A 13,660-nucleotide genomic window follows, 5' to 3' on the forward strand; every position below is an offset into this window, starting at 1 on the left:
TCAAGTAGCATCTGCTGCTCATAAACGCTGAAAGTGGAGCTGCTGGGTCACGCAAAAACATCCATGTACATAAACACACACGTATGTACAAATATGTTCACACATATTAGTGTAAACGCTCTGAAACACTGTTATGGTGAAAATACCTGTCAAGGCTATTTGGTTTCTCTCTTGCTGCCTAACAAGTTCCAGAACTTGTTATGGCCAAGACTACAACAACTTATTATTGCCCAAGATGCTGAGGCTTGACTGGACCGTCTGCTTCACGTGGTACCAGTGGGGGCGCTGGGATAACTAGAAAGTCCGAAATGGTCTCACAAAATGGTGGCCAATTGGTATGAACTCAGCTGGGGCTGGGGTCTGGGGGCTGGAGGCCTCGGTTCCTTTCCACATGGGCTTCTTCCAGGAGTGCAAAAGTGGAAGCTAGCAGGCCTTGTTGCTTCCACCACATCCTACTGGTTAAAGCAGCCACAGGGTCAGCCTGGATTCAAAGCAAGGAGGCTCTGCCAGGGCCTGAGTACCAGGAGGCATGACTCATAGTCCAAAACCAAAGTCCTGGTTTACCACAAGGGATAATAGTGATAATCTCCTTTTCCTTTTAAGACAGAAAAGCCTCCTATCAGGTCCTAGAGCTTCATTGATACTGTGATATAAACATATAGTATTAAGATGAGAAAATATTTAATTATTTTTGAACTCAGTCTTTAATTCTGCACATTAAAAAAAAAATTAAACAGTTTAAAAAGGTATACAATGTAAAGTCTCACCCATATAACCTGTCTCCCCAGTTCTCCATCCCCACTCACCCAAGTAGGGGGAAAACGTTTATTTTTTATCCTTCTAGTGCTTTGTGCAAATACAGATGCATAAGAAAATATATTCTTATCCTCCCCACACACACACTTTTTTTTTTTTTTAATCCTTGTGGTGCCACACTTTACACATTATTTATTCTGAATTTTGCTTCACACACTAAGTAAAACACACCTCAGGGTTTTTTAGTGTATCAGTACATAGAGAGCTTCATGCAGTTTTTACAGCTGTGCAGAATCCCACAGATGTACCATAATTTATTTAACTGACCCCCAAAACGTACCCTGGATTTGGTTCCCATTTTCTGCTCTGACAACATGGCAGTGAGTAAACTTGGACACACCTCATTATGTTGGCACACGGGTGTATGCGTAGGCTAAATTATTTTAGGTGCAATTGCGGGGTCGAAGGTGGCATTGCAGCCTGGTTTTGATTTTCTCTCTTAACCCTTCCTTGTTCCACGCTCTTCTTCTGGGGTAACCATGCAGCCTACAGAGAACCCTATCTGTTTGTGACCCACTTCAACTCACTCGAAGTCATTGAGATCCAGGCACGCTCCTCTCTGGGGTAAGCATTGCCCCTTCAGGCTTCGGAAAGCTCAGCTGTTGGGGTTGGGGGTTGGGGCCAAGTGTCTGTTTCTTCCCGTCCCACCTAGCAACAGAGGTAACCTGAATGTAACCGCTTATCTGGAATTCCTTAGGACTCCTGCCCGAGCGTATTTGGAAATCCCAAACCCACGCTACTTGGGCCCTGCAATTTCCTCAGGAGCGATTTACCTGGCCTCCTCATACCAGGATAAATTAAGGGTCATTTGCTGCAAAGGAAACCTCGTGAAGGAGTCCGGCACTGACCACCACCGGGGCCCGTCCACCTCCCGCAGGTACCATCCTTCTCCTCTTCTTCATTACAGGAGGCAGAGTGCTGTTCTGTAAGGTAGAAGGAAATTGTGCTAAGCCGGTCAAAGGTCTTCAAGCTCAAGCCACTTTTTTCTTTGAGCTATAGCATGACAGTGACTCAGTCCTTCTCGAGGATCAGGAGAATTTTTAAATGCCCTCTTGGAGAAGGTGGGCGGAAATGTCTGGTCTTTCTCTGTTGGGTATTTTCGGTGGCACTAGAATGGATCACTAGTGTGTGTGTGTGTGTGTGTGTGTGTGTGTGTTGAGCAACCTTTAATGCTCAAAGTCAGCCAGAGTTGAGAGACTGAGGCCTTCTCAGATTTTTCCGGGGCATTTGCAGGGCCTTGCCTGTGTGTGTGTGGCTTTCTAGATTCCTACAAATATATGGGACCATTTCAGAACGCCTTCTGGACATCTTATTCCCAGATCGCCTTTTGAGTGTTTTAGCCAGCCTCTTCCCCAAGTGGTATCGCACTGTCTTAAGTATTTGCCAGGTTAAATACTTGCTGCTGATTGTTTCTGATGAACATTTGGGGATAGGGCTTTTCTTACGAGGAAACCCTGCGTCAGGTCAGACGGGGACTGTTTGCTGGGGCCGCGGCTTTGTGGGGAGCATCAGTCGTGATCTCCCTCCTGTGGCTACTGTGGTAACGGGGCTGATGGTTTCAAAACTGCCGCAGCTCTGGAGAGAAAATGTTGAGGTTACGTTAACATGTCACAAAGCTTGTTGTCCTTACGGAGGTTCAGCTATTTTTTACATAAATGCTCTTGCTGTTTGAGTCGTTGCAAGTCTTTGGTTAATTTCCAGAGTTCTGGAAAAGTTGATTTAGACACTTGTTGCCAGTGATCTGGTTGCTTTTATGGAGGAATGGGTTTTCGGCAGTCCTTACTGTACCATTCTGGAAGCGTTCTTCCCCTTTTTAATACAGCTGATAGCACCCTGCACACATTCTTCTGGACCTTAATGTATCTTGGAGGTTGTTCCAGGTTAGTATCAGAAGGATTTCTTCATTTTTTTTTTTTTTAATGACTACATAGCATTTATGCCTTCAGGTGACCTTTATTTATTTAACTGCTCCTTTATCAGTGCATGTTTCGGTGGTTCACAGATGGTTGCTGTAATAAATTAAATGACTTTGTATTTATGTCATTTGGCATGCTTATGAATCTATCTGTACGATAAATTCCTGGAAAAAAAAACTGATGGGCGACATCAGATGTCCATTTGTAATCTTGATTGATGTTGCTGAGTGTTCCTCCCTGAAGTATATTCATTTGTAATCCTACCAGCAGTGCATGGTAAGTGGGACTGACCTTGTCTTGACACAGAGGTCTATTACCCAGATCCAGGTTGATGGACAGGTTTGAGATGTGTAACTCTAAGTTCTTGGTGTACAGAGAAGTTCTGAGATGATTTAACCCAGGGGAACATTTAATTGACCTAGGATTTAAATTTTCTGGACTGCTATGTCTACCCTGTAAGGAGTTATGTGGATCCCTATCATGTGCTAGACACAGTATCTGGGGCTGGGGATCCGCTGATGATTTTATTCTTAAGGGACTCTCAATACGATGGAGGAACTAGCTCTAATATTTAGAAGGTGCTTAGGTCTTGGAAAAGAACATCATAAATCTAATATTTTGAGACTATGTCCTAATGAATAGTTTTTCTTCTGTTGAAATACAAGAGTTAGGGGTGCCTGGGTGGCTCAGTGGGTTAAAGCCTCTGCCTTCAGCTCAGGTCATGATCTCAGGGTCCTGGGATCGAGCCCCGCATTGGGCTCTCTGCTCAGCAGGGAAACTGCTCCTTTCCTCTCTCTCTGCCTGCCTCTCTGCCTCCTTGTGATTTTTGTCTCTCTGTCAAATAAATGAATAAAACCTTAAAAAAAAAAAAAAGAAACACAAGAGTTAGTCTAAATATGTGGTCAGTGTAATTTTAATCCCAGGCACTTCCTAGAAAGAAGTAGAAATAACCAGCAGTTCCTAACTCTTGGCTTGACCCTGCCTCAAAAGTAAATGCTCAAAGGACTATAGTTCTCTCCTGCAAATGTCCAGATTTTCTTCAAGTAATTTCCAAGTCATGTCAAGAACACATCAAAGTACTGTAATTAGATTTTTTTTCCCTCTACTGCCTTACTACTAGGATGGCAGGCACCTTTCTTTTGAGACTATATAGTTTCTCTGTAAGAAGTTGCTTATTCTGTGGTTGAAAGGGGTTCTCCAGTGCCTGTGAAGGAGAGGCAGAGACAGTCTTGTTGCTTTCCTGCTGTGGCCAGGCACATCCGGAAAGTAAGCAGCTAGTCCTTGCTTATCTCTTGGCCTATAAAATGGTCTTCCTATGCCGATTGCTTTGGCAGGTCAGGCCGCGGAAGGCCGGCCTGGCTGAGTGTGAGTCACTGCAAGGCCTCACTGACCTGGTCTGTTTAGAAGGGCAGGAAATGTAACTCTTTGCAAAAACAAAATAAAACAAACAAAAACCCCCTAAGACTGGCATGGGAGATCATTGGTCATTAACGGATACAGAGATGGAAGATTGCCCACTTGTCCTAGGATGGTGGGTATTTTCTTTCATTCCATTAATCTAAGCTGACATTCCAAATGGTCTTCCTAGAGACATCCTTCTTCCCCTGGGCATTAAGTACCTTCTCACTTGCTTTATGATGGGCCCCTGTGGACACACATTATAATTTCCCTTCCATTACAAATAGGCTTAATGTAATTCTCCTACTTGGAATGTATTTATTTTTGTCTTCCACATCTTAAAGCCACATGACTAGAGAGGAATATAAGCCTTGTTTCAAGATGTTGAAATCTGAGTTACCTTAAATTTTTCCACTGGACATGTAGCATGCACGGGGGTGGAGGGGGGGGCGGTTCTGGCTTTCTGGATATGTTGTCTGGAATCTTCATAGTTAGAATTGTACAGGGAAACCAGAGAGTCACATGAAAATCTTCACAATGAACTGATCACTTATCAAATTATCTCTACTCACCTTTCTGTTTCACTATTGTGCAGGAATAGGCAAACTTTTTCTGTAAAGATACAGAAGGCTTAAAGCCTCTGCCTTCGGCTCAGGTCATGATCTCAGGGTCCTGGGATCCAGCCCTGCATCGGGCTCTCTGCTCAGCAGGGAGCCTGCTTCCTCCTCTCTCTCTACCTGCCTCTCTGCCTACCTGTGATCTCTGTCTGTCAAATAAATAAATAACAAAAAAAATCTTAAAAAAAAAAAAGGTACGGATAGTAAATATTTTTGGCTTTGTGGGCCATATGGTCTTTCTTAATTATTCAGCTATTATTCTGTGAAAGCTATAGACAGTGCATAACCAGATGGGCATGGTTGTGTTCCAATAAAACTTTATTTATAAAAACGGGTCATCTGTCTGGATTTGGCCCTCAAGCTTGCTCTAGAGTCTCTCCTCCCCCAGTAGGTGTCATTGCTTTTCTTGTTTCTAATTATGGGCATTGACAAAAGTTATTCTGGCAGTTAGGTCAATAACTGAAGGAAACAACAAGAAGAAGTTTGGCCCCTTTCAAAGAGAAGGATTTAAATATCAAGGATTAAGATAGGCCTCTGGGAAAATCAATAACGCTCTCAAACAGTTTTGAAGAAATGACTTTGACTCTACTGCAGAAGTCCAACATTGATGGAAAGTATGTCATTGAGCCTATTAGCATACTGTTTTGTTGCAAAAATTAGAGCAAGATAAATCAGTATGTGATTCATACTTGGCTCATTCTTAGAATCGGCATGAAATTCCAATTGTAATTTAGATTTTAAAAATAACAAGGATAAATTTACTTTCCTGATTTCTACTTTATTTTCTGCGATAAAGCCCCAATCACTCAAAATGTGTTTTCCAAGTAATATTCTCTATAAAATGTACCCATTTTAAGTAGCCCTTTTCCTAGCTCTGATTGTGCTGAGGTGATGAGGATTGAGTACTTTTTCTGCTCATTAGAGTGGGAAGGACTTGACTCAGTTCTGTTCTGGATCTTGCTTCTTCAGAGAGAATGGTTAGGGCTGTATCTGCTGAAATCTTCATTTGAAATACCCAGGCTGGAGCTGGGTGGAGGTTGGATGGGCCATACAGAAAGGCGCAGTGTTTTCAGTTGTTTGGTTATTACTATCAACCTTTGGGGCCAGGGACATGTTTTGTGCCAACTGTACTATTTTTATTTGTCCTGCTTGGTTTTCTAATTCTGTCAGGTCTGATCCCTACACCTTTCACATCAGCACTGGGTGCCAAGGAGTCTTGAAAAGCCACCTGGAAGGAGAGGTGACCGAGCACCAGGCCGAGGAGGGGGACAGATAGGGCTGCTGACAGTGATGAGCGCAGGCTTTCTCAAAATTGCTCCCTTGTATCAAGGGTCTCGTAGCAGCCTCAACCCCTAAGAGAAGACTTCCTTCTGTGCCTTCTAGGCTCTGCAAAATACTAGGTCGGTAGGATTACAGGGTGGGGATTAGGATGTCAAACTGACTGGTGTCAGCTTCTTAGCACAGGCCAACCCCCAGTTTGTCTCCACGCTCTTATCTGAACGGTGAGGGTCATGCTTGTTCCTAGTTTGTGGAGCTGTTACGAGATGATTTAATGAGTCAAAACACATTAAGAGCTTAGCACACGGTAGGTCCTCAGTAAAAACCTGCACTGAGACCAGGAAGTTGGTTTTCTTTTCTCGTCATCTTTCTCTCCCTGTCCTCACCACCAGAAGAAAACAAAAAGCCCCAAGAACTCCAGGTGGGATCTTTTCTACTAAAGATTGGGGCACAGGGGTTGCTCAGAGGAGGAAGATGCTTCTTTGGGGTTATGACTTCTCAGCTCCACACCTCCCTTCCCTGTTGCCCGCAGCCCCAACAAGCGAGGCCCACCAACGTACAACGAGCACATCACCAAGCGTGTGGCCTCTAGCCCGGCACCCCCCCCAGAAGGCCCCAGCCACCCGCGAGAGCCAAGCACACCCCACCGCTACCGAGAGGGGCGGACAGAGCTGCGCAGGGACAAGTCTCCCGGCCGCCCCCTGGAGCGGGAGAAGTCGCCAGGCCGGATGCTCAGCACGCGGAGGGAACGCTCCCCTGGGAGACTGTTTGAAGACAGCAGCCGGGGCCGGCTGCCTGTGGGAGCTGTGAGGACCCCACTGTCCCAGGTCAATAAGGTGAGGCACCATCCTGAGGCCACGGGAGTGACCTGGGGAGCTGAGGGCCCTTCAGGATCACTGTTGGGAAAAAAAAAGGGGGGGGAGGGACACTCATAATTCAGATTTTTCAGGACATATAGCAAGTTCAGGAAGTAAACCTATTTCAGAAGAGGCCTTTCTAAGCAAATGGATGATGTGTACATGTGTACCTCAAAATGGAACAGCTACCCGAGGGTAGATCATTCCCCTCCCCAGAGGCAACCAGTGTTAGCAGTTTCTAGAGATATTCTATGCATATGAGCAAATATGTATATATATCTTCCCTTCTTAAACACAAATGGTAGTGTACTACACAAAGTTTATGCCTTGTTTTTTCAAGCACATATACAGATATACACATACATCAAGAATTAGTTTGGAGGGCTACACAGAAATTGGGAACAGTGGTTGCCTTCTAGAACTTTGAGCCTTTTGAAATCTTTAAACCATATGCATGTATTATCTATGCAATTTTTTAAGTTAGTGAATGAAGAGATGGTGGGAGGTGTTGAAGCCAAGGGGGGTGGTTCCCCATGAGCAGGGGGAGGGTCTGAGTGCTTGGTGCCTCCTTGGCAGGCTAGCCAGTTCCAGGGGCCCCCTCTGGACAGCATGGTCACCTTTCTGTTCCTGGGGGGTGGGGGGGGTGGCTTTCTAGAGCACATTCTCCTAATGCCACCTGCAGGTCACAGTTGGGACCCCTGCCAAGAGGAGGAAAAGCCCGTCAGTGTTTCTTCTTAGCCCCTCTGATTTATCGATAAAACAGGGTCCAGCATATGTGTGTTTAACAGAGATCCATCCAAAGCTTTGGAGAATTTTCTGTGAATTTCATTCCCTGATGAACCCCAAGCTCCACAGCATGGCTCTACTCGCTGGTGCCAGCCTGGGCGGCATTCGGTGTTACCAGCCACAGAGACCAAGCACGGCACACATCCTGCTGGGATCATGCAGGGTAAGCCTCAGGGACTCTTGGCTCCCTCAGCTAAAACAACTCCTCCTTTTGCTCCTAGGTCTGGGACCAGTCTTCAGTGTAAATCTCAGCCAGGAAAACCAACTCCTCATCTTAACCTGCAGGAAAACACCGCTCTAAGGAACTCCGCTGAAGGGGCCCCCGGCACCCATCTGCTCAGCCACCCCAAGGCACAGCTGGGCCCAGACCCACCTCCGTGCGGACAGCCTGCATCCAGGAGGTGCAGGGGCCGAGCTCTTCGGAGCTGCCGGCGCCTTCCTGCAGTCATCCTCTGTGCACTTTGTTACTCTTTCAGAGCATTCATCAACTTTTATACCTAGCTCTAGCCTGTACCGGTTCATCAGAGGAAACCAACCTGCGCTAACTACGACGTGGTTAGAATCCTATTTAATAGCTACTTTAAGATCCTAGGGTTGGTTGGATTTCCTTTTTTTTTTTTTTTTTAAAAAGACAACAGAATTCTTAATAGATTTGAATAGCAATGTATTTCCTGTTGTAGTCATTTTTAGCTAGATCACACCATCAGGTCTTTGCTCCGGAAACGTATCGTGGAAGAGTCCCCGCCAGTTGGCTAACCTCCTGCACTCATGTAGGTTCATTCTTGTCCCAGTCCATCCTCGCAGATGGCCCCTGTTTGACCCAGGGTGGCATCTTAGCCAAATGTTTACTGTTCTCATTGCCTTTTATGGCCTTGACGACTTCCCCTCCCACCAGCTGAGAATGTACGGAGGTCATCGGGCCTCAGCTCGGAGGCAGTGACTTGGGGCCAAGGGACCTCGAGGAGCTCTCCCTCCCTGCCCCTCAGCGTCATCTCCCCAGACTGCTGTCCCTGCTTTCCACGTAGCTCTGGCCAGGAAAGCATGCAATAGACTTGCTCGGAGCCCAGCATTAATGAGTCTCTGGGTCCGGGAGGGGACCGGGGGTGCCCACCTCCTGTCCACGACAGTGCGTTGTTCCCCACCCTGGGATGGGAAGAGACCCGTCCGGGAGTTCTGCATGGCGGTTCACTGCATGTGCTGCCCCCCGACCTGGCTGCCCCCCTTGGGTTGCTCTGCCGATGTACTAGTACATACCATAGCTCCCGCTGAATCGAGACCCTCTGACCACTTGCCAACTCACTGGCCACAACAAGCTGCAGTCTGTAGCACTGAACAAACAAAAAACCAAACGCTCAAGCCTTACGACCAGAGAAGGATTTCAGCAAACCACCACCTCACACCCTCACGCTTCCCTGACTCCCTTGTGGATGACTCTGTGTTCACACAACATCCAGCACGGTTCTACCCCACAAAACTGTGACTTCCCAAGTGAGCCTTTCCCTAGGGCTAGCCGAGGACCAGGAAGTTCCAGAGCGCTGCGGCCCCTCCTCTGCGGGGGTGGGGAGGTCCTCCCTTAGGTGCCGCGCAGCTCACACGGTTTCTCGCCGCCCGCTACCAGAAGGCAAAATTCCTGGCAACTGGTCAAGAAGCAACCCAGAGGCTCTGCAGTTGGCAAGCTAACTAGCGGCCTTACTTCTGCCTTTAATCTCCCACAAGGCACCTCTTGCTTCAGATTCTGCGTGACTCTTAGGCATGCCTCGAACAACCAAGGCACATCCTAGGTAGGCTGAAAGGTAGACCTGTTTCCACCACCGCAGGTGAACGTGACCACACTGCAACCCCACGTTGTCCACAGTTCAGATCACTTTCCAGATTGCAACCTGGCCCAAATCCCAGCTCCTTCCTGCTTGTCTCTTAACCTAAGTGCTTTCTTGTTTGGAACGCCTGTGTCCCTCCCTCCATGTTGTTACGCCCTTGGCAGGTGTCACGCTGTTGTTTTATGTGTTGCTTGACGTCTTTGGGGTCATGCTGCATTCCCTCCCCTCCCCAGGGCAGATCAGACTGAATGTTTGCTGAAGTTTTTGTCTCTTGGTCCACAAGTATTTGGAAAGGTCACGGAAAACTGGTCTTTCAGTCTTGGCATTTCATTTAGGATCTCCATGAGAAATGGGCTTCTTGAGCCTGGAAAGTGTATATCGTGTGTCTCATCTGTGAAATGCTTCCTGCTATAGAACTAGCTCAAAAGACTGTACATATTTACAAGAAACTTTATATTCGTAAAAAAAAAAAGGAAATTGAATTGGTTTCTACTTTTTTATTGTAAAAGGTGCATTTTTCAACACTTACCTTTGGTTTCAACGGTGGTAGTTGTGGACAGCCATCTTCACTGGAGGGTGGGGAGCTCCGTGGGACCACCAAGATGCCAGCAGGAAATACCGGACCACGAAATCGCAGTCAAAAGCTTATTAGCATAAGTAAGATTCTAGGTCTCCAAAAGTACAGGCTTTTTCTTCATTACCTTTTTTATTCAGGATGAGGAAAAGAACACAAAGGAACAATTCAAGATCCACCTGGAGAGGAATGAACTTTGTTGTTAAACAATAGTGAAATAAAGCAATGATCTAAAATGTTTGCTTTCGTGCAACGACCTCTTCTTAAGAGACCACAAAAATCCTAAGTCTTGGGCCTGTGTCACCACAGGGTTGTTATCATGGCATTGGGACCTTGCTTCCTTTTCTCGTGGGGTCGGAGGTGCTTTTTTTCTGGGGTTGGGGAAGGACACAGAGGTCCAAGCACACTTGCTTTCCTGGCGTCAAGTGGACTGGCAGCATTCTCTTCCAAGAGTGAGACCTTGTTGAAGTTTAGTCATTATTTCCAGTGAACCGTGAACTTGGCAGGTAGGTCACTTTATAGGACTGCGGAACTAGAGAGCTCCTAATGTAAACAGGCCATTCTGAAAGGCTTGAGACTGGATTACCTATAATCCAGTTCTATAATATTAGCAGCTAACCAAGAAAACAGGTCACCTTAAAATCTCTCTCATCTCTTATAAGGCCCTGGGGATTTTAATGATGTAGAATTTCTTGGAGGAGTTCAGATCAAGTTAATTTAAAATGTAAATACTTCTATTTTTAACTAGATGGATTTTTAGAGTCTGTGAGGTAGATTTTTTCCGTGATTTTTTAGTTTGTTAGTATAAACTCTGCGTGATCCGGACAAACATTAGTTTTGGCAAATGGTGATTTCTTTTATGGTTCCTGTTGCTTTTACTCTCTTGATTTTTATTTTTCAATGAAGTAATCTGACCACAGTCACAATCTTACTTGCAGGGTTGTATCTGACATGGCTTGTTACAGGAACCATAGTTGCAATTCTGTTCTGCTTTACTGCTGGAGATAAAAATCTGCCAAAGGTCATAACTATAAGAAGGGAAATAATTCAGGGGTACCTAGGTGGCTCAGTCATTAAGCCTCTGCCTTCAGCTCAGGTCATGGTCCCAGGGTCCTGGGATCAAGCCCTGCATCGGGCTCCCTGCTCAGGGGAAGCCTGCTTCTCCCTCTCCCACAACCCTTTCTTGTATTCCCTCTCTTGTATGTCTCTCTCTCTCTGTGTTAAATAAACATAAAATTTTTTAAAAAGATAAAAAGGGAAATAATTCAGAAGATGAAACACGTAAAAATGTTGGAACCTTTCTTTCCTTACAATGCTGGGGAAAGTCTATTAAACATCAACCAACCTTTTCAGTTAATGAGAATTTTTGACAGCCATGGAATACTTCAAAAGCATAAACAGTTTGGTTCCAAAAGGAATATTCCCGAAAGCTTCTCTGGACCCTAAGGAATGACTCCAAAGAAACAACAGACAATTACTCAGCCCTCCATAAAATGAGGAGGCCCAACCTTCTATACTGCCACCACTCCTCCCCACCCCTGCCAAGATTTTGTTTTGAGAGAGAGAATGCACAAGGGAGGGGCAGGGGGAGAGGGAGTAGCAGGCACCCCACTGAGCAGGGAGCCCAACACGGAGCTCTATTCCAGGATGTTGAGATCATGACCTGAGCTGAAGGCAGACGCTTACGACTGAGCCACCCAGGCGCCCCACCACTCCGGTTTCTTAAACACAGAATCAGACATCACATGTTCTGTGCTTACAATTTAATTTTCATGAGACTAAAAGTGCTGACTGCATAGTAAATTTCAGACCATGAAACTTTAGGATTTGGAGACTTAGGCCAAAAAGAGATAATTTGCTTGATGGGGCTGAAGTTTTTCTTCAGAACTGGGCCTCTTGAATCTGATTTACTCTAGCAACCGTCCATGCAGTTTTAAGTCTAAAGCATTAAGACTAGGCCTACAGGGGTGGGAACAGCGAAGCTTCCGCTCCTAGTAACAGTTGAATCGGCCTATTCTGGTGGTTCTAAATCACTGCACTTTGCTCCCCTCCCCTCAGGATATCTGACAATGTCTGCAGACATTTCTGATTGTCACAACTGGCATCTAGCCGGTCCGAGGGTGTATGGGGCAGCCCCCATCTGCCATTAGGCTCCTATCGGGTCCAAGTGTCAGTAGTGCAAAGGTTGAGAAACCTTGGCCTGTCCTGGTCAGATTTCTCTCTGGGCAGTTTAAACAGTGCTTATGATGTCTACAGCACAGAGACTGTGGCACCAGGCACACAACGTTTATATAAGTGTTTTATCACTTGCCTAATCAAATATTGCTTTATTTTCCAAAGCTGGGGAGGGTGAGGTAGTGGAAATACAGTACAGTGTTGATCACTTGGCTTTCCCTTGAGTCTGTCAATGATTAATGGAACTCTGTTTACCCTGAAGGGCTCGTTGGACGTAGAGGAAAGAATTTTGAAAACGACTTTACTATTATATGCAGCTCAGGCTGTCTTTCAGAGAACCATAAAAAAGAAAAAGAAAGTTGACTCACGGTACACACAATTTCCCAGATGAGATGGGTGGATTCACTCCAGGGGCAGTAGAAAAGGTTGTGTTGAGGGCTGGCATCCTCATCCAGGCAAAGGCCCATACTGAGGACAAAGAGGACAAAAAGGACTATGAGTGGGAGCTGACCGGAAACAAAGTAGGCCCCACAGACTGGGAGCTCTGGCTGCCCCAGCTTTCAGGACCTCCTCCGAGGGCCTGACTCACCGCACTGCTGGCTCTCAGGAAGGCCCTGCAGATGTTATTACAACAGGAGGGATGACTCAGGCTTTAGAAGAGATGCACATGTGCTCATAACTTCCTTATTTTCTCCTGAAGACAACTGTCATTGGTGTTCTGGGTTAGAAGGCTCTGGCTTGTTCCTCCTTCCTTGTTTCCCTCTCCAAGAGAGGTGCTAAGGAGGGATTCTTTAGAAGCTGGATAGAAGGGCGCCTGGGTGGCTCCGTGGGTTGGGCCTCTGCCTTTGGCTCAGGTCATAGTTCCGGGGTCCTGGGATCAAGCCCCATGTCGAGCCCCATGTCGGGCCCTCTGCTCGGCGGGGAGCCTGCCTCCCTTCCTCTCTCTCTCCGCCTGCCTCTCTGCCTGCTTGTGATCTCTGTCAAATAAATAAATAAAATCCTAAAAAAAAAAAAAAAGCTGGATGGAGATGTGAGTGGTCTATAGAGTTGGATCCTCATTGATTCATTCAAACTGTTTGTAAACACTGGTGGAGAATCAGGTACTGGGAGAACTGAATGCATGTTCTGAAATTAAACTGTGTGCATCTAGAAATAATGAGAGTCGAACCAAATGACATTTTACTCTTCCCTAAGTGGTTGTCTCTGACCTCAACCATGGATGAGATCACTGTGATGTTTTTGGGTTTTTCATCTTGGCTTTGGGAGTTTGTAAGTTTCCTATTTGAGCGAACTGAGGAGCTGGCATTTTTTCCTTTCTAGACTCCTGATTTCCTGTTTGTGGCCGTGTCCCAGCCATGTTGTAAAGGCTTTGGAGCTCCCAACACTAAAGGAGCCCAAAGATCATCTAGTGCTAGTCCAGCCCCTC

At 46.1% G+C, this 13,660-nt stretch overlaps 1 protein-coding gene and 1 long non-coding RNA gene across 2 annotated transcripts in view; one reads left to right on the forward strand and one right to left on the reverse strand.

Moving 5' to 3' along the window:
• The window catches only part of CIT (citron rho-interacting serine/threonine kinase), a 162,018-nt gene extending 153,684 nt beyond the window's left edge, over window positions 1-8,334 (forward strand). Inside the window, exons 45-48 of the mRNA XM_080820904.1 lie at window positions 1,302-1,380; window positions 1,514-1,693; window positions 6,558-6,861; window positions 7,890-8,334. Of these exons, the coding sequence (XP_080677030.1) occupies window positions 1,302-1,380; window positions 1,514-1,693; window positions 6,558-6,861; window positions 7,890-7,913 (587 nt within the window). The 3' untranslated portion in view covers window positions 7,914-8,334. The remainder of the gene's footprint in view (window positions 1-1,301; window positions 1,381-1,513; window positions 1,694-6,557; window positions 6,862-7,889) is intronic.
• A 588-nt stretch (window positions 8,335-8,922) lies between these two features.
• Window positions 8,923-12,849, reverse strand: LOC308353824. The gene is made up of 3 exons (XR_013967814.1): window positions 12,603-12,849; window positions 10,015-10,186; window positions 8,923-8,996 (listed from the first exon to the last, which is right to left on the reverse strand). It is a non-coding gene; the product is annotated as an uncharacterized lncRNA (long non-coding RNA).
• Between the last annotated feature and the right edge of the window lie 811 nt (window positions 12,850-13,660).

Source organism: Martes martes, assembly GCF_963455335.1.
Source record: "Martes martes genome assembly, chromosome: 13".
NCBI classification, from domain to species: Eukaryota; Metazoa; Chordata; class Mammalia; order Carnivora; family Mustelidae; genus Martes; species Martes martes.